This window comes from Eumetopias jubatus, unplaced genomic scaffold (assembly GCF_037043125.1).
Source record: "Eumetopias jubatus isolate StellerSeaLion01/CBP00866 unplaced genomic scaffold, mEumJub1_p1.0 scaffold_15, whole genome shotgun sequence".
In the NCBI taxonomy this organism is placed as follows: Eukaryota; Metazoa; Chordata; class Mammalia; order Carnivora; family Otariidae; genus Eumetopias; species Eumetopias jubatus.
The window spans coordinates 82,991,034-83,016,157 of NW_028274821.1; the positions used below are offsets into that span (position 1 = coordinate 82,991,034).

The 25,124-nt window shown below is 40.0% G+C and overlaps 1 protein-coding gene across 1 annotated transcript; it reads left to right on the forward strand.

The window, feature by feature from the left end:
• Window positions 1-2,292: 2,292 nt before the first annotated feature.
• On the forward strand, window positions 2,293-3,270 carry LOC114212907 (olfactory receptor 1L3-like). Its single transcript, XM_028107928.1, has one exon. It carries the CDS (start codon window positions 2,293-2,295, stop codon window positions 3,268-3,270), a length of 978 nt encoding a protein of 325 aa, XP_027963729.1.
• Window positions 3,271-25,124: the final 21,854 nt, after the last annotated feature.

The window sequence follows — 25,124 nt, forward strand, 5'->3', positions numbered from 1 at the left end:
TTTTGTATGCCTTCCGTACTTCCACTGCAAATGATGTGGAAAGAAGCACCTTGATTTAAAAGAATGGTTCTTTTTATTTTTTTATTGTTATGTTAATCACCAAACATTACATGATTAGTTTTGGATGTAGTGTTCCATGATTCAACGTTTGTGCATAACACCCAGTGCTCCACGCAGAATGTGCCCTCTTTAATACCCATCACCAGGCTAACCCATCCCCCCACGCCCCTCCCCTCTAGAACCCTCAGTTTGTTTTTCAGAGTCCATCGTTTCTCATGGTTCGTCTCCCCCTCCGATTCCCTCCCCTTCATTCTTCCCCTCCTGCTATCTTCTTCTTTTTTTTTCCTTAATATATATTGCATTATTTGTTTCAGAGGTACAGATCTGTGATTCAACAGTCTTGCACAATTCACAGCACTCGCCATAGCACATACCCTCCCCAATGTCTATCACCCAGCCACCCCATCCCTCTCACCCCCCACCACCACTCCAGCAACCCTCAGTTTGTTTCCTGAGATTAAGAATTCCTCATATCAGTGAGGTCATATGATACATGTCTTTCTCTGATTGACTTATTTCACTCAGCACAACACCCTCCAGTTCCATCCACGTCATTGCAAATGGCAAGATCTCACTCCTCTTGATGGCTGCATAATATTCCATTGTGTATATATACCACTTCTTCTTTATCCATTCATCTGTCGATGGACATCTTGGCTCTTTCCACAGTTTGGCTATTGTGGACATTGCTGCTATAAACATTGGGGTGCACGTACCCCTTCGGATCCCTACATTTGTGTCTTTGTGGTAAATACCCAGTAGTGCAATTGCTGGATCGTATGGTAGCTCTATTTTCAACTGTTTGAGGAACCCCCATACTGTTTTCCAGAGGGGTTGCATCAGCTTGCATTCCCACTAACAGTGTAGGAGGGTTCCCCTTTCTCCGCATCCCCGTCAACATCTGTCGTTTCCTGACTTGTTAATTTTAGCCATTCTGACGGGTGTGAAGTGGTATATTATTGAGGTTTTGATTTGGATTTCCCTGATGCTGAGTGATGCTGAGCACCCTTTCATGTGTCTGTTGGCCATTTGGATGTCTTCTTTGGAAAAATGTCTGTTCATGTCTTCTGCCCATTTATAAAAGAATGGTTCTTTTTTAAATTCTTTATTTAAATTCAATTTAGTTAACATACACTGTATTATTAGATTCAAGGGTAGAATTTAGTGATTCATTAGGTGCATACCATACCCAGTGCTCATTACATCAAGTGCCCTCCTTAATACCCATCTCCCAATTATCCCTTCCCCCACCCACTTCCTCTCCAGCAACACTGTTTGCTTCCTAGAGTTCAGCATCTCTTATGGTTTGCCTCCCTCTCTATTTTCATCTTATTTTTATTTTTTTTAAAGATTTTATTTATTTATTTGGGAGAGAGAGAATGAGAGATAGAGAGCACGAGAGGGAAGAGGGTCAGAGGGAGAAGCAGACTCCCCGCTGAGCAGGGAGCCCAATGCGGGACTCGATCCCAGGACTCCAGGATCATGACCTGAGCCGAAGGCAGTCGCTTAAACAACTGAGCCACCCAGGCGCCCTCATCTTATTTTTAAAAGGATGGTTCTTCATCAACCCCAAACTAGGTGAAATAGCTATTTCATGATTATCTAGATGTGCATTTGCCAAGGATAATCTTTATGAGAAGCTAACCTGAACCTGATTCATAGACTGCATCTGTGGTTCCTGTGATTATCAGCCACAGACCAAGGAGAAGGAAAAGGGAATCAAGCCTTCTATAGGCCTCCTCCTCCTTCTCCCTCTCACCTTCAAACTGTTTTCTTTTTTTTTAAGATTTATTTATTTATTTATTTATTTATTTATTTATTTATTTATTTATTTATTTGAGAGAGAGAGAGCACACGGTGCAGAGAGGCAGAGGGAGAAGAAGAGAGAGTCTTTAGCAACTCCAGGCTGAGTGTGGAGCCCAATGTGGAGCTGGATGTCATGACCCCAAGATCATGACCTGAGCCAAAACTAAGAGTGAGACTCAACCAACTGTGTAATCCAGGTGCCCCCCACCTTCAATCTGTTTTCTATAGATTTCTATCACAAAGATTCTAAAAGAACAAGTGCAAATACACCTTTGGCTCTGATTTGTTCATATTCAGGAAGAAAAACATTAGAGTAAAAGCCCTTTTACAACTGCTTGTTCTCATTGTAAGAACCAGATGGAAAGATGCATGTCCTAGATGACATAAGAACATTAACTGACAGGACCTGTAGGTGCATACAAGTCCATGGGCATGTCCAACCTGACAAGACTCTCTGAATTCATCCTCAAAGGACTGTCCTCTCACCCTGAGGACCAGAAGCCACTCTTTGTCCTCTTTCTTATCATGTACCTGGTCATCTTGGTGGGGAATCTGCTCATCATCTTGGCTATCCACTCTGATCCTAAACTCCAAAACCCCATGTATTTCTTCCTGAGCATCTTGTCCTTTGCTGATATCTGCTACACAACAGTCGTAGTCCCCAAGATGTTAGTGAACTTCTTATCAGAGGCAAAGACCATCTCCTATGCTCAATGTCTGGCACAGATGTATTTCTTCCTGGTCTCTGGAAACATAGACAGTTATCTCCTGGCAGCTATGGCCATTGACCGCTATGTAGCCATTTGTAACCCTTTCCATTATGTCACTGTGATGAACCACAGATGCTGTATGCTGCTAGTGGCCTTCTCCATAGCCTTCTCCTGCCTCCACTCCCTCCTACACGCCCTCCTGGTGAATCGACTCACCTTCTGTGCATCAAACGTTATCCAACATTTTTTCTGTGATGTCAACCCTGTTCTAAAACTGGCCTGTTCTTCCACTTCTGTCAACGAAATCGTGGCCAGGACAGAAGGGATGGCTTCTGTGATGGCCCCGTGTATCTGCATTGTCATCTCTTACCTAAGAATCCTCATTGCTGTCTTCAATATTCACTCAGTGGCTGGAAAATGCAAAGCCTTCTCCACCTGCAGCTCCCATCTCACAGTGGTGACTCTGTTTTACGGGAGTATTGGCTATGTCTATTTCCACCCTTTGTCCAGCTATACCGTCAGAGACCGAGTAGCAACAATCATCTACACTGTACTGACATCTATGTTGAATCCATTTATCTACAGTTTGAGAAACAAAGACATGAAACAGAGCTTAGAGAAACTGGTAAGCAGGATTAAGGCTCAAATGGATATGCTTTCTACTACACAAGCCAACAAAATCCGTGGATCCTGATATCAAAGTGTGGGCGTGGGTACTCATGTACACTCACCTGCACACTCACAGGTGCACACACATGCACACACACACATCAGCATGTGAGAAACATTTTTTTGGAAAAATATACTCTTTGCTCAATTGTAGCTGCACCCCGTAGTTTTCCAACCTGTGGTCTCTGTCATACCATGGTTGACAGTACCTTCCATGTCTTGGTACCTATGCTACAATGTAGATCACCTCAATATCTCTCTATTCCAGAAAATCACATTCCCTTTATTCCTTCCATATTTATATGGAGCCTCCCATATTTCCTTCATTTATAAATTCATCCAAGTTTGGTCACTTGATTACAAAAGAATTTTTGTACATTTATGTAGAAATCTATATATGTGCAAAAATGTTTTGCATTGGGGTGCCTGGGTGGCTCAGTCATTAAGCATTTGCCTTCAGCTCAGGTCATGATCCCAGGGTCCTGGGATCAAGCCCCACATTGGGCTCCCTGCTCAGCAGGGAGCCTGCTCATCCCTCTCCCACTCCCCCTGCTTGTGTTCCTGCTCTCCCTATCTCTCTGTCACATAAACAAAATCTTTAATAAAAAAATGTTTTGCGTTTATAACCACTCTGTTCTAGCTGAAATAGAAGATTTTTTTGCAAGTGGTTTGGTGAATGTGTGTGTGTGTGTTACCTCCTTATTGGACTAGGAGCTTCCCAACTCCAGAGTCTGTGTTTTCTGATCATGCCATGACATAACTAGGGTCTCTTTTATTAATTCTGCCAACAGCTGGATATCCTGGGCTCTGGAGTCATTAGATTCACAAAACCTAACATCAATCACATAACTGACTATTAGTAAGCCAGCTCTATGCCTCTGTAGTGTTCTGTTCTCTACTCTTCCTGCCTTTCATAAGCTCAGGTTGCATTCATCAAACAACGCTTCCTGAAACTCCTTGCCTATGTGCTCCTCTCTCTAAAGATGCCTATATTTCCATGTGTTTTCTATTTGTTACTTTTTTCAGAGTGAAGGAAAATTTGTTCTATGTAATCAGAAATGCTTCCTATGGCCACTGAAGACAGAGTCAAAAAATCAATGGATGTATGTATTATATGTTGGTTAACGGAACATAATAAAAAAAAGAAAAGAAAAATCAATGGATATAAACTATTAGTAAGAAGCTTTTGGTTTACAAAGCCTCATAAAAAAGAGGTTCTTTTTTTAAAAAAATAATGATGTACTATATGTTGACTAACTGAACATAATAAATAAATATAAATACATGTGGTTTTTGATGTAGTGTTCAACAATTCATTAGTTGTGTATTTTTATTTATAATTGAGCTCCATTCATTTCCCACCTTTCATGGATATCATTGCTCCTTCCAAGTCCCATTTCTAAACTCTCAGGACTTACACAACTTCCCCCTGATGTCTTCAAAGACCCAACAGGATTTTTCTTGTTTGTTTTTTGTTTTGTTTTGTTTAGATTAGTCTGTACTTTGGTACTATGCTGATTCAGTTGCTGACATCTGACCTTTTCCCATTCATTTGTCACCATGGGTGGTGACTAGGCCACGCTTATGAGACTGATGACTGGCCCACATGTCTTCTTATGCTCTGTAATGATGATCCAATGGTGATATCAACCTTGGCCAACATGAAGGGTTCTTGCCACAGCCCTTTAATGTTGGTCTAGTCTCGCCACCAACCTGGCTTCTGTTTCTCTCACTCATCTATTTGATTTTTTAATTTACATTCAATTAATTAACATATAGTGTATTTTTAGTTTCAGAGGTAGAATTCAGTGATTCATCAGTTGTATATAAAACCAGTGCTCATTACATCATGTGCCCTCCTTAATGACCATCACTCATCTATTTGAATGAGCCACTCTAGGCCCTTAAAAAACATTTAAATAACTTCCAGGAAAATACTTAGGGCAATATCCGGTCCTCTGATGTCTACAAATACAATGCCACCATTTTCTATTGCTCTTTTTAATCTCAAGAGCAAAAGGAGCACCACTATAGTCCTCATATTGCGCAGGGCACATGTCCAATCTACTGTCAGATTCACAGACTTAAAGGACCCTGCAAGAGACTCTCTACTCTTATCTAAATGTGTCCCATTGCTTTGATTTCTCCTTCATTTCTTCCCTGGGATATATGTGGATTCCAAGTGATGACTCTTAAGAGCTAAGAATCTGGTGTTTAACACGTTGGGGTTTTAGATGGAATTGTGTTTCCCCATGATTTCATAAGTTGACATCCTAACCCCCTCATCTCAGAATGTGACTTATTTGGGGATAGGGTCTTTAAAGAGGTAATTAAGTTAAAATGTCTTTCAGGTGGTCCCCAATCCGAGATGACTGGTGTCCTTATAGGAAGAGAAGATTAAAACACAAACATACACAGACGTGAGATCTTGTGAAGATACTGCAAAGCCAAAAAGAATGTCCTCAGAAGAAACCAACCCTACAAGTACCTTGCCCTCAGACTTCCAGCTTCCAGAATTGTGAGAAAATAAATTTCCATTGCTTAAGTCACCCAATCAATGGCACTTTATTATGGCAGCCCCAGAAAACTAATACAGTATATTTGATAATTCTGCTGCAAAGAACTGAAAAGTACTGGGGCATCTGGGCGACTCAGTTGGTTAAGCATCCAACTCTTGGTTTCAGCTCAGGTCATGATCTCAGGATTGTGGGATTTAGCCCCATATCAGGCTCCTTGCTCAGCATGGGGTCTGCTTACGATTCTCTTCTTTTCCCTCTGCCCATCCCCCTGCTTGCACTCTCTCTCTCTGAAAGAAATAAATTCTTTAAAAAAAAAAGTGAAAAGTAAGCAGGGCTTAATCCCCAAATTTTTAATTCACAATATCTGCTTGCCATAAATCTTCCATTTTGGCAATGAAATCTGTTTTTAAAACCTGAATGTCTCTGATTCATCAATTATCTCCTATATCTATCTTTTATATATCTAATATAAAACTGGGAACTTACCATAACCTCTAGCTCACCTAGAAATTAAGACCCAGATCTCAACTAGTGAGAGATGGGGGTGATGAAGTCAACATTACAACAAAAAGACAAGGGAACACTGATTAAACCAAAGTCTCAAGTAGGTAAAGAATTACTATGACCACGGGACCTTTGAAGATGTCCCTGCCACTGGTCTCATGAGTTATGTGGGAAATCTGAGGCGGTCTTACCTTCCTGTTAAGCTCTGAAAGGGAAGAACCTGTGACAGCTCCTTACCCCGCCTTCTTCTAACACAGGTGAGGTCGAAGCTGAACAGCCAGTTTCTCTCTAGTACGATTTTACTTGACCTGGTTTGAATTTTACTAAACTGTTTTTCCATTTATTTTTTTCTTATTATTTTATTTTATTTTATTGTGTTAATCACCATACATTACACCATTAGTTTTCCATTTATTTCTATCATAAATAACTAGAAGCCAACTCTCAACTCTAGAGAACTGATGGTTACCAGAGGAGAGGTGGGTGGGGTCATGGTTTCAACAGGTGATAGGGATTAAAGAGTGCACTTGTGATGAGGACCAGGTGTTGTATGGAAGTGTTGAATCACTATATTGTATACCTGAAACTAATATTACACTGTATGTTAACTAACTGGAATTTCAATAAAAACTCTCAAAAAAGAAAAAAATTAGTCCACCACCTTAATTTATAAGAAAAACAAAGAAAGATAAGGACTTAGATGCACTGCTAGGTCCACAAAAAAAGGAGCCCAGTACAACCAAGACTGAAAAAGATAAAGAAATAGCAAATCATTCTTCAAACAGTTTAACTACTGTACTGGTATCTTGATGTCATACAAAGGGAATATAAGTGCTATGTATGAGTATCTGCTTAGGGTTCCTCTCTCTATAGGAGATTTCAGACAAGATCATTTTGCTCAAAGGAAAAACTGTAGGTGTTTCAGGGGCCCCAAGGTTTCCCCAATACATTCTTGATGAGTTTGAAAGGAAGAAGTCATGAGATGAGATGAGGCTGAGGACTGTGAAGCTGAAGTGCCCATTGGAATTCTTCCATACTAGGCTGGCCAAAGTGCACCTAGAAACAGGACTTCCACTGGGAAGTTAATCTGTTGTGCCAGAATAGCAACTAAGGTCCAAAGCCAAGGATGAAGGCTCTAATTCCTACATTCTAAAGAATGTTCTGGCACTGGTAGTCTAACCCCCACCCATCAGAGCTTTTGGAAAGCAACTAGCACAAGCTCTACTACCACCAACTACCACTCAAGCCTCCTACTCCCATTTTACCATTTTTCCTTGGGCAGCATTTTCATTAATAACCTCACAGAAAGAGGCAGCTGAGTCTTAGAGGGGGACACAAATTTTCTTGAGTTCCCTGGCCATAATGCCTTCATAATTTCCATCATCTTGTGAGCTAACATTGACCTTTTATCATACATTTTTAATAAACTGAAAAATGTCAGCCAATGTACACCAAGTTACCATGGTAATCTGAAGATAACTAGCATAAATCAATCACCTATAATTCTGACTGATGGAAATTAATGACCTCATTTTAAAGAAGAGGAAACTGAAGTTCAAAGAGGTGAAGTGACTTGCCCAAAGTCACCAGCAACTAAGTGGTAAACAGAATTCAAACTCAGAATTGACTAACTCTGCATCCCAAGTGCCTACCCAAACACCATGGGTAGAAATGGGAGCTATCTGTGACCCCACCTTAACTTGTGTGAGGATATCCTCAAGAACAGCCACAACTTTCCCCAGAATCCTTTCTTGGCTCTTATTCCAGAAGAGTTCTGACCCCGATGACTAATGTTCTGACCAGGACATCAACACTTTTTATTCTCCATGTACAGCATGCTTCTCTGACTACACAATGAAATGGGTGTCCCTGGGTAGTCTGTTTCTTTGACTAGGGACAGTGTTGTGATCAGTTGTGGACATGGTTACATTGAGAATGATTTGATGTACTGAGAGGCTCCAGGCTTAATTCCCAAGTAACCATTCAAAAGAAGACAAACCTTTACCCCAGAACTCGATTTAATTGGGCTATAAAAGGAGCTATCCTCAGTGGTTAATTAGCATCAAAGTAAAGGATCCTAGAGGCTCACCAGCAAGATCTCCCCAGAGCCTCATTAAGAAAGCTGAGATTGTATCTCATCCCTCTGAGGGAGCTTCTACCATGAGAGTTGTTCAGAAACTTTTCTGGCACAATGTCATTAGTGAGTTCTCCTGCTTTCCCCTGGGCTCCCATCAAGGGGCCACATTCTGCTCTGATTCTAGAAAGGTGATTGAGGATGCCATAATTCTAAGGCTTTGCTTCCTCCCACCTGAGCCCATTTATGCAAGGGCAGCATTGGAGGGAGCTACTGAGTAACCAATTTTAGAGGAAAACAATGTTTAAACCAATTCTAGCCAGAACCTTTTCCCTTATATGCTTTGAAGAGCATTATCCTTGAGGAATAGAAATCAACTCCCCCATTCCTTTTGGTCTCCTAATTAAAGACCTTTGCAATAGCGTCTATTTTATCTAAAGCAGTGGTTCTCAGCCTCCTCTGCACATGTAGCATCACCTGGGGAGCTTACAAAAAGATCCTGATGCCCAGGACCACACCCCAGACCAATTAAATCAGTCTCTAACATGTAACCCAGGTATCAGTAGTTTTAAAGCTCCCAGGTAATTCCAATGAACAGCCAAGGTTGTGAACCACTGATCTCTTTGGGGGACCGCAGTTGGCTTGTGAAATTTGGTAGTGCCATTGTGATTTTAAGGTTTAGCAAATTAATAGCCTTCTTCCCCTGTCTCCTAGGTACGTTTTTATGTATCATGAAGTATTTATTTAAGGTTTTTATATGTCAATATTTGATGCTAAGAGAGGACACAAAGAAGTCACTGTGTTAAAAAATATTTTACTTCAGGGCGCCTGGGTGGCTCAGTCGCTAGGTGTCTGCCTTTGGCTCAGGTCATGGTCCCAGAGTCCTGGGATCGAGCCCCACATCAGGCTCCCTGCTTGGCAGGAAGCCTGTTTCTCCCTCTCCCACTCCCCCTGCTTTGTGGTCCCTCTCTTGCTGTCTCTCTCTCTGTCAGATAAATAAATAAAATCTTTAAAAAATGTTTTAATTCTATTTTTCTCACCTTCCACATTTCTTTCCTTTTTTTACTTTCTGAGGATATAGATAACACATGAATACAGTCTAGTTGCGAAATTTAAACATTAGTTATAATGTACAAACTGAAAATCCCTCCTGAGTTTCACCCACAAACCTGTTACATAGAGAAAGATATCTTTACACATGCAAATACTAAGATTAAGAGCACTTGTTGTGACGAGCACCGGGTGTTGTATGGAACTACTGAATCACTGTATTGTACACTCGAACCTAAAATTACACTAACATTAACTCAAATTTATTTTTTTATTTTATTTAAGTCTTTTTATTATTATTATGTTCAGTTAGCCAACAAATAGTACATCATTAGTTTTTGATGTAGTGTTCAACGATTCATTAGTTGCGTATAACTAACTCGAATTTAAACTAAAACTTATTTTAAAAATTTTTTAAAGGCTCTTTAAGACTTTTATAGACCAATCCACAACCCTGACAATTTCATTCGAATATAATTATGTGTAGAAAGTCTAAAAGATTGGCCTATAAAAGTCTTCAAAAAAAACGGAAAGATGAAGAACTTTGGACATTAAGGATGAAGTAAAATAGGAAAATATTAACCATGTTGGTTTTGGTTGCTAAAATTCTTTAAGGAAATTTGTGTTTTATAGTGGAAGACATGTTTATTCTAATGTCTAAATGTATTGCAATTCTTCCTTGAATTGTGATTGGAAAAGATTGCAAAATCTCTTGGTGTATCAATTTTCCTAAAATAAATTATTTGAAGCAGAAAAAAAAATAAAGGCTCTTTAAATAGAAAAAAAAGTTAAGAGGATTGAATTCACACTACATAGATATATTACCTTTGAACTTGACTTTTCATCTAAAAAGATGTCTTAAGGATGGTTCCAAGTCACTACTATCTACAATATACTATTGTTTTTAACTTGTTCATATTATTTTAATAATATTAATAATAATTCATAATATGAAGCTACCATAATTTAACCATGTCTTCATTCCTGAGCATTTAAACTGTTTCTATTTTCTCTTGTATCTACTATAAACAATACTTCTATAAATACCTTGTATACATACATTGTTCAAATGTGTACACATACATCGTTCAAATACCTTATATACATAAAAGTGGAATTTGAGAGATACTGACAAGTTGTTCTCCAAAATGGCTGTGCCAAATGCACAGAAAGTGCATTTCTGTGCCAATCTGTAGTACATGAAGCACCTTTCTCCTCACACGTTCAATACCATGTAGTATCACCATCATCTATGGTGATACTTCTACTGGTCAAAATAAATAATACTTTATGTCTTTTATATGTTTATTGGTCCTTTCTATTTCTTCCACTGTGAATAACCTGTTTATATCCTTTTCTCATTTTTCTATTGAAGTATTAGCCAGAAAGGATTTCTACATTGCAACAGTAAATTAATCCCCAAATCCCAAAAGCTTCACACAGCAAAACTTTATTTCTTGCTCACACAATATATCCATTACAGGTCACCAGGGCTGTTCGATGGATAGTGATTCAGAGAAAACCGCACTGATAGAGGTCCACCATAACTTATTAGAAACCTATGGCTTCCTTGGCAGGGAAAGACAGATTGGAGAATTTCATGTGGTTTTCCATTGCCTTAATCCAGAAATAACACACATCACTTAAACTCATATTTCTTTGGAAAGAAGTTGTCATGTGTTCATAAGAAACTGCAAGGGGTGAGACATCTAAGTTTTTGTATAGAATATTTGGTAAATATCACTGTTCCTATCAAAATTAGAAAATGTGTCATTTTCTTATTGATTTTTTGGAATCCTTTCTACTATATGAACATTAATCCTTTCTATTATATGAATACATATATATATGTGTGTGTATATATGTATGTCTATATATATATATATATATATACACATCATCAGTATTTTCTCCAAATCCTTTGACTCTTTTATTTTTTAATGATTTTTTATTGTTATGTTAACCACCATACATTACATCATTAGTTTTTGATGTAGTGTTCCATGATTCATCCTTTGTGCATAACACCCAGTGCTCCACACAGAACGTGCCCTCTTTAATACCCATCACCAGGCTAATCCATCCCCCTGCCCCGCTCCCCTCTAGAACCCTCACTTGTTTTTCAGAGTCCATCAGCTCTAATGGTTCATCTACCCTCCGACTTACTCTCCTTCATTCTTCCTCTCCTGCTATTTTCTTCTTTTTTTTTTCTTAACATATATTGCATTATTTTTTTCAGAAGTACAGATCTGTGATTCATCAGTCTTGTAAATTCACAGCACTCACAATAGCACATACCCTCCCCAATGTCTATCACCCAGCCACCCAATCCCTCCCACCCCCCACCACTCCAGCAACACTCAGTTTGTTTCCTGAGATTAAGAATTCCTCATATCAGTGAGGTCATATGATACATGTCTTTCTCTGATTGACTTATTTCACTCAGCATAACACCCTACAGTTCCATCCACATCGTTGCAACTGGCAAGATCTCATTCCTTTTGATGGCTGCATAAGATTCCATTGTGTAAATACACCACTTCTTCTTTAACCATTCATCTGTCGATACACATCTTGGCTCTTTCCACAGTTTGGCTGTTGTGGACATTGCTGCTATAAACACTGGGGTGCACGTACCTCTTCGGATCCCTACATTTGTATCTTTATGGTAAATACCCAGTAGTGTAATTCCTGGATCGTTTGGTAGCTCTATTTTCAACTTTTTGAGGAACCTCCATACTGTTTTCCAGAGTGGTTGCACCAGCTTGCATTCCCACCAACAGTGTAGGACGGTTCCCCTTTCTCCGCATTCCCGCCAACATCTGTCGTTTCCTGACTTGTTAATTTTAGCCATTCTGACTGGTGGGAGGGGGTAACTCATGGAGGTTTTGATTTGGATTTCCCTGATGCCGAGCGATGTTGAGCACTTTTTCATGTGTCTGTTGGCCATTTGGAAGTCTTCTTTGGAAAAATGTCTGTTCATGTCTTCTGCCCATTTCTTGATTGGATCATTTGTTCTTTGGGTGTTGAGTTTGATAAGTTCTTTATAGATTTTGGATACTAGCCCTTTATCTGATATGTCATTTGCAAATATTTTCTCCCATTCTGTCGGTTGTCTTTTGGTTTTGTGGACTGTTTCATTTGCTGTGCAAAAGCTTTTTATCTTGATGAAATCTCAATAGTTCATTTTTGCCCTTTTTTCCCTTGCCTTTGGCTATGTTTCTAGGAAGACGTTCTTGCGGCTGAGATCAAAGAGGTTCCGACTTCGTTCTCCTTTAGGATTTTGATGGACTCCTGTCTCACGTTTAGGTCTTTCAACCATTTGGAGTCTATTATTGTGTGTGGTGTAAGGAAATGGTCCAGTTTCATTCCTCTGCATGTGGCTGTCCAATTTTCCCAACACCATTTGTGGAAGAGACTGTCTTTTTTCCATTGGACATTCTTTCCTACTTTGTCAAAGATGAGTTGACCATAGAGTTGAGGGTCCATTTCTGGGCTCTCGATTCTGTTCCATTGACCGATGTGTCTGTTTTTGTGCCAGTACCATACTGTCTTGATTTCCTTGTTGAAATTTTGCTTAGATGATCTGTCCATTTCAGTTAGGGGGGTGTTAAAGTCCCCCACTATTATTGTATTGTTGTCAATGTGTTTCTTTCCTTTTGTTATTAATTGCCTTATATGATTGGCTGCTCCCAGGTTAGGGGCATAGATATTTACAATTGTTAGATCTTCTTGTTGGATAGACCCTTTAAGTAGGATATAGCGTCCTTCTTCATCTCTTATTACAGTCTTTGTTTTAAAATCTAATTTGTCTGATAGAAGGATTGCCACCCCAGCTTTCTTTTGGTGTCCATTAGCATGGTAATTGGTTTTCCACCCCCTCACTTTCAATCTGGGGGTGTCTTTGGGTCTAAAATGAGTCTCTTGCAGACAGCATATGGATGGGTCTTGTTTTTTAATCCAATCTGCTAGCCTGTGTCTTTTTTTGGGGCATTGAGCCCATTTACATTCAGGGTAAGTATTGAAAGGTATGAATTTAGTGCCATTGTATTGCCTGTAAGGTGACTGTTACTGTATATTGTCTGTGTTCCTTTCTGATCTATGCTGCTTTTAGGCTCTCTATTTGCTTAGAGGACCCCTTTCAATATTTCTTGGAGGGCTGGTTTCGTGTTTGCAATTTCCTTTAGTTTTTGTTTGTCCTGGAAGCTTTTTATCTCTCCTTCTATTTTCAGTGACAGCCTAGCTGGATATAGTATTCTTGGCTGCATATTTTTCTCGTTTAGTGCTCTGAAGATATCATGCCAGTCCTTTCTCGCCTGCCAGGTCTCTGTGGATAGGTCTGTTGCCAATCTAATGTTTCTACCATTGTAGCTTACATATCTCTTCTCCCGAGCTGCTTTCAGCATTTTCTCTTTGTCTCTGAGACTCGTAAGTTTTACTCTTAGATGTCGGGGTGTTGACCTATTTTTATTGATTTTGAGAGAGGTTCTCTGTGCCTCCTGGATTTTGATGCCTATCTCCTTCCCCACATTAGGGAAGTTCTCTGCTATAATTTGCTCCAATATACCTTCTGCCCCTCTCTCTCTTTCTTCTTCTTCTGGGATCCCAATTATTCTAATGTTGTTTCGTCTTATCGTATCGCTTATCTCTCGAATTCTGCCCTCGTGATCCTGTAGTTGTTTCTCTCTCTTTTTCTCAGCGTCTTTATTTTCCATCATTTTGTCTTCTATATCACTGATTCTCTCTTCTGCCTCATTTATCCTAGCAGTTAGTGCCCCCATTTTTGATTGCACCTCATCAATAGCCTTTTTGATTTCGACTTGGTTAGATTTTAGTTCTTTTATTTCTCCAGAAAGGGTTTCTCTAATAACTTCCACGCTTTTTTCAAGCCCAGCTAGTATCTTTAGAGTCATGATTCTGAACTCTAGGTCCGACATCGTACTAATGTCAGTATTGAGTAGGTCCCCGGCAGACGGTACTACCTCTTGTTCTTTTTGCTGAGGTGATTTTTTTCGTCTTGCCATTTTGTCCAGAGGAGAATAGATGAATGAGAGAACAGAATGCTAACAGGTTAACAACGTCTCCAACAAATATATTCTATACAAATCAGAAAAAACTTGAAACCAGGGGACAAGAAAGGGAAAGAAAGAAGAAAGAGGAAAAAAAACGGAAAAAGAAAAAGATAAAAACAAACAAAAACCAAACAACAAAAAAAAAACAGAATATGATCAAATATGATCAGGCTAGTGCATAGATCAGTGCCACACACTAGCTTTTAGGCATATTTTGGTCTGTTAGAAGAAAGTGCTTGCTAAAATTTTAAAGGAAGAAAGACTTATATATGTACAAAATAAGGGTTGATAAAATGAAGGGATGGCAAATGACTGTAAAGGTGAAAAGTATAAAAGATTTTATAAAAGGAATTGGTAAGAGAAGAAGTTGTTTTTAAAAAAGAATGAAGAAGATTTTAAAAAATCAAAAGAGAAAAGAAAAAAAAGGAAAAAAAAAGGAGAGAATGTGATCAGGCAGGAGACTAGAACAAAGCCGTACACTAGTGATTTAGGGTATATTTTGATCTCTTAGAAGAAACTGTATCTCAAAATTTTAAAGAGAGAACAACTTATATTAATATGCCAAAAATAAGGGTAACTACTATGAAGGGATAAAAATATGACTCTTAAAAATTAAAAATAAAAAATGTTTTTTTTAAAAAGGGATTGATAAGATGTTGGTTGAAAAAGAGAAAAAGAAAAATTCAAAAAAAACAGTTAAAAAAATTAACTTTGAAAAACTAATGAATTATGGTAAAAAAAAGCCATGAATTCTATGTGCAGTATTCCCGTAGCGCTGGAGTTCTCCCGTTCTCCTTGATCGGTAAACTTGGTCTTGGCTTGCTGGCTGTTCGAGTTGATCTTCTGGGGGAGGGGCCCATTGCCGTGGTTCCCAAATGTCTTTGCCGAAGGCGGAATTGCCCCGCCCTTGTGAGTCCGGGCTAAGCAAGCTGCTCGGGTTTGCTCTCAGGAGCTTTTGTTCCCTGCAAGCTCCGGTACAGCTTTGGAGGACCAGGGTGAAATTGGTGGCCTCCCAATCTCTGCCCGGAGGAGCTGAGAACTCGGGGCCCCGCCCCTCAGTGCGCCCCCAGAGAAAAGCAGTTACTCCCGTGTCCCCGATCTCCGGCCGCACTCCGTGGTCACCCGGCCTGTGACCGAGCGTTTCTATCTTTGGCACCCAACCCTGCGTGGAGTCTCCAAACCCAGCAGATCCCTGCGGGGCGCTCCTACGCCACTCCTCCCGGGGGAGGAAGGGGAGTCTCCCCGGCTCTGCCGCTTGTTGGGTCCCTGCTGGAGGAGGAGTAGCCCGAGTGGGCCGCGGGTCACAGTTTATGGCAACCCCGAGCTGAGAGCCCGCGCCTCCGCTCCGTCTCTGCAGCCGGCTTCCCCGCTTCGATATGTGGGAGCTGTGCCGCACTCAGGCACCCCCGGTCTTTCTGTGACCCCAAGGGTTCTGAGACCACACTGTCCCGCGAGGGTTCCACCCCCCGCTTAGCCCCTGGAGCGACGTCCCTCAGCGGAGCCGACTCCTAAAAGTTCTGATTTTGTGCTCTGCGGCTCTATCACTTGCCAGAAGCGGCCAACGGAGGCCCCCTCCCCCGCCGTCTATCCTCCCGACTATCGCCTCGGATTCACTTCTCCGCACGTCCTACCTTCCAGTAAGTGGTCACTTTTCTGTTCAGAGAGTTGTTGCTACTCTCTTCTTCGATCTCCTGTTGAGTTCGTAGGTGTTCAGAATGGTCTGATCCCTATTCAGCTGAATTCCTGAGACCAGACGAAATCCAGGTCTCCTACTCCTCTGCCATCTTGCTCCGCCCCCCTTTGACTCTCTTTTAACTTCATTCATGACATCACTGGTCACACACACGTTTTCACTTTTATATAGTCAAATCTGCCCATCTTTTCCTTTACAACTTCAGGGTTTACATTTTGCTGAGAAGGATTATTCTATCCACAAAATTATAAAAATATTCTCCTGTATTTCCATGTTATAGTTTTAGGGATTTTTACTTTTAAATCTTCAAATACATCTGGAATTTATTTTCTTCTTTTTTTAATTTTATTTTATATGTCATGTTAGTCACCATACATCACTAGTTTTTGATGTAGTGATCCATGATTCATTGTTTTTGTATAACACCCAGTTCACCATGCAGTACGTGCCCTCCTTATACCTATCACCAGGCTAACCGATGCCCCCACCCCCCTCCCCTCTAACACCCTCAGTTTGTTTCTCAGAGTCCATAGTCTCTCATGGTTCATCTCTCCCTCTGATTTCCCCCCCTTCACTTTTCCCCTTCCTTCTCCTAACGTCCTCCCTGCTATTCCTTATGTTCCACAAATAAGTGAAACCATATGATAATTGACTTTCTCTGCTTGACTTATTTCACTTAGCATAATCTCCTCCAGGCCCATCCATGTTGATGTAAAAGCTGGGTGTTCGTCCTTTCTGATGGCTGAGTAATAGTCCATTGTATATATGGGCCACACCTTCTTTATCCAGTCATCTGTTGAAGGGCATCTCGGCTCTTTCCACAGTTTGGCTATTGCGGACATTGCTGCTACGAAGAATGGGTACATATGGCCCTTCTTTTCACTACATCTGTGTCTTTGGGGTAAATACCTAGGAATGCAATTGCTGGGTCATAGGGTAGCTCTACTTTTAATTTTTGAGGCACCTCCACACTGTTTTCCAAAGGGGCTGTACCAACTTACATTCCCACCAACAGTGTAAGAGGGTTCCCCTTTCTCCACAACCTCTCCAACATTTGTTATTTCTTGCCTTGTCAATTTTTGCCATTCCGACTGGTGTAAGGTGGTATCTCAATGTGGTTTTGATTTGACTTTCCCTGATGGTTAATGATAATGAATATTTTTTCATGTGTCTGTTAGCCATTTGTATGTCTTCTTTGGAGAAGTGTCTGTTCATGTCTTCTGCACATTTTTTGACTTGATTATTTGTTTTTGGGTGTTGAGTTTGAGAAGTTCTTTATAGATCTTGGATACCAGCCCTTTATCTGTAGTGTCATTTGCAAATATCTTCTCCCACTCTGTGGGTTGCCTCTTTGTTTGGAATTTATTTTCACATGTGGTATAATGTCAAGATCTAAACTTATTAAATTTATCTTTTAATTGAATACACATTTGTCCCACAATTTTCTTTCCTGCCACATCCAGAAAGGCTACGTGGCCTTTTTAGTTAGGTCTATTTCTGGAATCTACTCTGCTCCATCAGCTGGATTTTACATTCTTACACCAATACTATGCTGTTGTAACTAGCAAAGCTTTGTTGTATGGTTTTCTAACTGGGAAGACAAACCCATCATCATTATTTTGCTTTGTTTTCAAAATTATATTGTTACTTTTACACATTTTCTTTCATTAACAAGTTTTAGAGTAGACTTGACATATTCTATAAAGAACCATTTTAGAATTTTGTGAGTCTACTGAATATATGTATTAATTTGGGGAAACTGACATTTTTCCTACATTATTTTACCACCCAGGAATATGGATTATGTGACTGGTCACCCTCTACTACCTACTCCTTAAGGTTTTTTGCTGTCAGTTTTCTTTGGGGAGAGATCATTCCTAGTGAGATTTTTTTGTATCACAAAATTGTAAACAGAATACCTTTTCACTGTTCTGGAGGAGGCCCTAAGCCAGGATATTATCATTGCAGAGTTTCAGATTGGTATAGCATGCATTTTGTTACAAGGGTAAATGACTGTCTTCATTGGATGGTATCATCTCTGGGGAGATTACTGATATTAGTTCCTCATAGAGTTGCTAAGTCTGGCAGCCCTACAGTCCTCTGGTGTGTCCAGAAGTATGTTGTTAGGGACTTGAACTTGGGAAAATGAGAACATAGAAAGGGGGACTTTCTTCTGGGAGAGATAAATTTGCCATAAGATTATGCTGCCAGGATAAGGAAAGAAAAGATCAGAAGGGGAGCCCCTTAAAAAAGAGTACACAGCCAACAGCATCTAGGGACAGTAAAATCAGCCATCTAATTTTATAGTTCCCTCCACTGTTATGTCTTTGTGTTAGCTTCAAGCCTTGGCAGACACAGCCTTGAGCATTGTGTGTTTTGAGAAATAATGAGAGAGAATCTAATCAAATTTTGCAGTGAAACAAATCAGAGGGAACAGCAGTAGCAGAGATAAGCTCACAGGAGGACAAGCAAGGATAGTCCGTCTTGAGCACGGGGGCATGGCCCAGGACAGCTGACTTTTCCTTTTAAGTTTTTATCTTGATTCCAGTTAGTTAACATACAGTGTTATATTAGCTTCAGGTGTACAATAGACTAATTCAACACTTCCATATATCACCCTGTGAAAGCCAAGTTTTCAAAGGAGAAGCAACTCTCCTGAAGGATGAAGAAGAACTTGTACACATTCAGGTTATATATGTTCTATCCCTAAGATTCAAGCAAAGCTCTCATTCCATGCCACAAATATAGAACAATGCTGTTCTTCTCCCTCTTAAAAAATGAGTAAAATTGACATTACTCCATGTTAATTCTGTATAATTACATATCATGACAAACCACTTAGAAAACACGGGCTGTCACCAAGGGGACACTTTGAAGGATATAGATCAGAGAAGTAACCAAATAATTACAAAGTTGTTCCTGATTTATATAGATCATTCTGGTCGCCAGATGGGGTTGTGATGGAAAGCTTCCATTTGTCCATTTACCCGTCTCTCCACCATTGGCCACCCTGCTCTGTGCTCCCTGGGGCTGAGATATGTATCAAAAGATTCTTTTTCAAAAACTTAGCAGTAAGAAAATAAACAACCCTAATAAAGTTAGACAAGGACTTTAAAGGCACCTCACCAAAGAAGATACAGATAGAAAATAAGCAAAGGAAACATGTCATCAGGGAAATGCAAAATAAAACCACAGTATGATACCACAACACATCCATTAGAATGGCCAAAATTCAAAACACTGATAATACCAAATGGTGACAAAAATGTAGACCAACAAGAATTCTCATTCATTACTGGTGGAAGTTCAAAATGTACAGTCTGGCAGTTTCTTACAGAACTAAACATACTCTTACTCTATGATCCAGCAAACACACTCTTTGGTATTAACCTAAAGGAGTTGAACACTTATATCCACACAAAACCCTACATATGGATGTTGGTAGTACCTTTATTCACAACTGCCAAACTTGGAAGCACCAAGTATGATGTTGCTACTGTTCTTCTTTCAGTAAGTGAGTGGATAAATAAACAGTGATATATCCAGACATTTAAATATTACTCAGTACAAAAAAAAGAGCTATTAAGACTGGAAAATACATGGAGAAAACTTAAATGCATATTACTAAATGAAAGAAGCCAATCTGATATGGTATATATACACAATGGAATATTATGCAGCCCTCAAAAGGAATGAGATCTTGCCATTTGCAATGATGTGGATGGAAGTGGAGGGTGTTATGCTGAGTGAAATAAGTCAATCAGAGAAAGATATGTATCATATGACCTCACAGATATGAGGAATTCTTAATCTCAGGAAACAAACTGAGGGTTGCTGGAGTGGTGGGGGGTGGGAGGGATGGGGCGGCTGGGTGATAGACATTGGGGAGGGTATGTGCTATGGTGAGCGCTGTGAATTGTGCAAGACTGTTGAATCACAGATCTGTACCTCTGAAACAAATAATGCAATATATGTTAAGAAAAAAAAGAAGAAGATAGCAGGACGGGAAGAATGAAGGGGAGTAAATCGGAGGGGGAGATGAACCATTAGAGACGATGGACTCTGAAAAACAAACTGAGGGTTCTAGAGGGGAGGGGGTGGGAGGATGGGTTAGCCTGGTGATGGGTATTAAAGACGGCGCGTTCTGAGTGGAGCACTGGGTGTTATGCACAAACAATGACTCAAGGAACACTACATCAAAAACTACTGATGTAATGTATGGTGATTAACATAATTTTAAAAATTTAAAGAAAAAAAAAGAAGCCAATCTGAAAAAGCTACATGCTATAGGATTCCAATATATGGCATTCTGGAAAAGGAAAAACTATGGAGACAGTAAAAGATCGGTGGATGCCAGGGCGTAGATGGGAGGGAGGGATGAACAGGTGGAACACCAAGGACTTTAGGGCCAGTGAAATTATTCTCTATGATACTATAATGTTGTCAATAGACATTTGTCAAAATGTACAACACCAAGAGTGAACCCTAATGTAAACTATGGATTTGAGTGATGATGATGTGTCAGTGGGGTTCATCAATTATGACAAGTGTAGCATTCTAGTGGGGATGTTGATAATCGGGGGGTTTGGTGCATGTGTGGGGGCTGTGGCTATGTGGGAACTCTCTGGACCATGTGATCACTTTTGCTGTGAACTTATAACTGCTCTAAAAAAATCAAGACTATTAAAGGGAAAAAATAGAAAATAAAGAAAATAAAGTTGTGATTGCTAAGCATTTATAGATGAGGACAATGTGCTTTAGTGAAGCTAAACAACTTGCCCAAGTTCCCCCATTTAGTAATTAGTGAAACTGGGATGTCTGCTTTAAGAAACTGAAGCAATAAAATGTTTAAGAAAGGCAAACAAAAACCACATACACACACACACACACACACACACAAAATGAAGCTCAAAAAAGTTAAGTATTGCAAAAGCTCACACAGCCTGTAGGAGGCAGAGCCAGCAACTGAATCTATTCCAACTGGCTCCAGAACCTGTATCTTAATCCCTTCCCTGGAACACTACACCTGCACCTAGATGGAGTCATGCCTGCAGACACAGAACTTCAGACATGTCAGACGCCATCACCTCTCCTTCCGGGTAGGCACACATAAGCCGACACACAGACATGCACAAGGAGCACATGCAAAAACAGAGAGCATGCATGTGTGTGTGAACTCACATGTTCATGTACATACTTCACATACATGTGCATGAAAACCTCCACCCCTGTTGCTGCATGGCCCTAATTCCCTTCCTGGGGATATGAGGCTACACCTCTAGAGCCCAGTTTCCCCAAGGCTCAGAGCATAGAGCTCAGTGAGGACATCAGTAATGATGTTCTCTCCTGGGAAGACCACAGGGCCAATGCCCCCAGGGCTCTGGCATTCACAGAGGACAGGCCCCTGGGTCTCCCTTTCCATCACCAACACCCATTGTAGGTAAAGAGAAGAGATAGCACTTTTCTGAAAGTAGATCTGCACTTGCCCTGGCCTGCTCCCTCACAGATTCAGAGCCTGATCTCAACTCCCTGGCAGGCCCCCTAGCCTGGTCAGGATCCTGAATCTCCTCTGTCAGGCCCACAGGTAGGCAGGCTGAGGGCTCTTTGGGAACAGAGACTGGGGATCAACCTCTTCATATGATCTTCTTCCCTTTCCCTTATCCTATCTTCTCTCTATCTCAAAGATAGGAGACAAAGGAACGAGAAAGCTAGCATAATGCAGGGGATAAGAGCACATATTCTCAAGCTGGACTCTACCTTCTAGCTGTGTGGACTTAGGCAAGTCACTTCAGTTCCTTGTGCCTTGCTTTCATTATCTGTAAAATGGGGTGTTGTGAAGAACTAACTGACTTAATGTATGTAGAATTCCTAGAGCAGTATCTGGTACACATAAGCACTGTGTCATTGCTATTGTATTACCCTGACTGAGGATATCCCCGGGAAGGGCTGCAATGAAGTAGGTGTCTCCCATAGGAGACATCTGGGTGAGGCACTACCAGCTCAGCAAAGGGACACAAGAGACTGGGTTTCTACAAAAGTCCCACTCTAAGCATTTCTGGTCCATCATATGGATACCAAAGACAATTATTTACAAAATAGGAATGAAATGGACAGAAGACAATTATTTACAAAAAAGGAATTCCAGGGGGCATATTTCCAATGTCCATTTGCCTTGGAATCTAGAATTTAACAGCTGGAAATGGCTGGGTAAAATTCTAATCTGACATAGGAGTGAACACTAGGCATGAAGGAGAGATTTTGGAGAACTGAAAAGAGAAGACCCATGCCTGGAAAGAGCCCTGTGGGATCCCTAAGCAGACATATCTGTATACAAAGTTAAATATGGAAGGAATTCCTCACTCCATCCCTATAATCTTGCTTCAGAAGGCAACTACATACACATAAACACACACACACCCCCCCAACAAACACAAATATAAAGGAGATATACTTCTTTGCAGAAAATGGAATTATTCTATATGCACTGCTCTGCAACTTGCTTTTATCACTTAACAAAATGTCATGGACAGAGTATCACCTTGAAAATACAGCTTAGCAATCAGTCCCTTCTGCTCTGCCATCAGACTGCTTGAATTAAAATCCCAACTCTACCACTTACTAACTGTGGGATCTGGTAAATTACTTTGCTAAATTCTATTTTTTTTATTGAAAATAAGGGTATTATGCTAAGCAAAATAACTCAGTGAGAGAAAGACAAATACAATATGATTTCACTCATATGTGGAATTTAAGAAACAAAACAGCTGAACATAGGGGAAGGGAAGGAAAAAGAAAATAAGACTAAAATTGAGAGGAAGGCAAACCATAAGAGATGCTGAACTCTAGGAAACAAACTGAGGGTTGCTGGAGGGGAGGTAGATAGGGTATGGGGTAACTGAGTGATGGGCAGTAAGGAGGACACTTGATGTAACGAGTGCTGGGTGTTAATATGCAACTGATGAATCACTAAATTCTACCTCTGAAACTAATAAAAAATGAAAAGAAAAGAAGGATAATAATGGTACCTATCTAGGATTTGGGGAAAATAAAATCATAAAATACATGAAAAGCACCTACCTCAGGGTGGAATATACTGAGTACTAATAAACATTGACTATCATTAGCCATTTTATTTCGTTAGAGGATGGGTGCTATTGAGTAATGAGAAAGCACTATTACTTGTTTTAATAATTTGTGGATATTTAGGTTGTTTCCTCTGTTGGTTTTGTTTGTTCTTTTCTTTTAATCTGGTATTACAAGCAATGCTACAAATATGTGTGTATGTATCTTTGTGCTACACATAAATATTTTTAAAGGATGGATTTTTATGAGTGGAATTACTGGACAAAGAGATGCAGATTTTTTATTCTGACAGAGACTGCCAAAAAGCCTATACTGATTATCCTCTCATCACCAGTGTATATGAGGGTTTTTTTCCTTTTGAATATTGCCAAAAAAATTTGACAATCCAATGAGTAAAAATTGTGTTTCAGTCTAATTTACATTTTTTGATTACCAACTAGTTTGGTACGTTTTCTTTGGTATATGTACTGTAGATATTTTGAGTCAATAGTTAATATTTTAGTTTTACTTATGATCTCTTTTGGTGTCATTTGCACATTTTTGAGTACAGTGTTTTGTCATTCTTGCCTCTACATTTTTTTCTCAATCGGAGTGGCATCCACATCTTGAGACCATATAAATATGCCCTTTATTTTTGGCTAATACTTTATGATTTGGATTTTTTACTTCTAGTTTGTTCATATGGATTTTGTTTCTGTGTGGGTTAGAAAAAAATCTAGCCTTATTTTTTACAAAGGTTTTGCATGTCTATTAAGATCCATATACATGTATAAATATAGGCATATAGCATTCTTTATGTTGGTTCATTAATTGGTTTTTCTCTCTGTGTACGATTATCGTATTTTTTTTCATTATTACATACTTTGCTTTTGGGTTAGGAAAACTCTGTTGGGGCGCCTGGGTGGCTCAGTCAGTTGAGCATCCAACTCTTGATTTAGGCTCATGTCATGATCTCAGGGTCGTGAGATGAGCCCTACATCAGGCTTAGTGCTGGGCATGGAGCCTGCTTAAGATTCTCTTTCTCCCTCTCCCTCTGCCCCTCCCCCACTCTCTCTCACTCTCTAAAGAAAAGAAAAACGCTGTCATTCTAATTTTTTTTTCAAAATTGTCTTTCCCAGGCTATTTACTCCTCTAGATGAATTTTAGAATGACCTTCTCAAGTCCTATTAAAAATGTCCTTGGGAGGGCACCTGGGTGGCTCAGTCGGTTAAGCGTCTGCCTTTGGCTCGGGTCATGATCCCAGAGTCCTGGGATTGAGCCCCGCATCGGGCTCCCTCCTCAGCAGGTAGCCTGTTTCTCCCTTTCCTCCCTGGCTCGTGCTCTTGCTATCTCTGTCACTATCTCTGCCTCCCTCTCTCAAATAAATAAATAAAATCTTTTTAAAAAATGCCCTTGAGTAAAGAAATGCTCTTGGGGTATTATCATAGGTGCACTAAATTTTATTAATTCTAGAAGAATTTTCTTACAGCCTTATTGAGATATAATTGACATATATAGCACTGTGTTAGTTAAAGGTCTACAACATGATGATTTGATACATGTTGTGCAATGATTCCCACAGTATGGTTAGTTAATATCTCCTTCACCTCACATAATTACCATGTCTGGTTCTTTTACAAGAACATTTAAGAACGACTCTCTCAAACTGAATGTGGGTCAGGAGGGGCTGGGAGAGTGGGGGAATCGGGGAGATGCTTAAAGGTACAAACTCGCAACCAGTAAATGAATAAATCCTGGAGATTTAACATGCAGCATAATGATTACAGACAACAATAATGAATTATATATAAACCTCTCAGTTTCTAAGAGTGGTAGATTTTAATTGTTCCCGTCACAAAAAAGAAATGACAATTACGTGGTGTGATAGAGGTGATGGCTAATGCT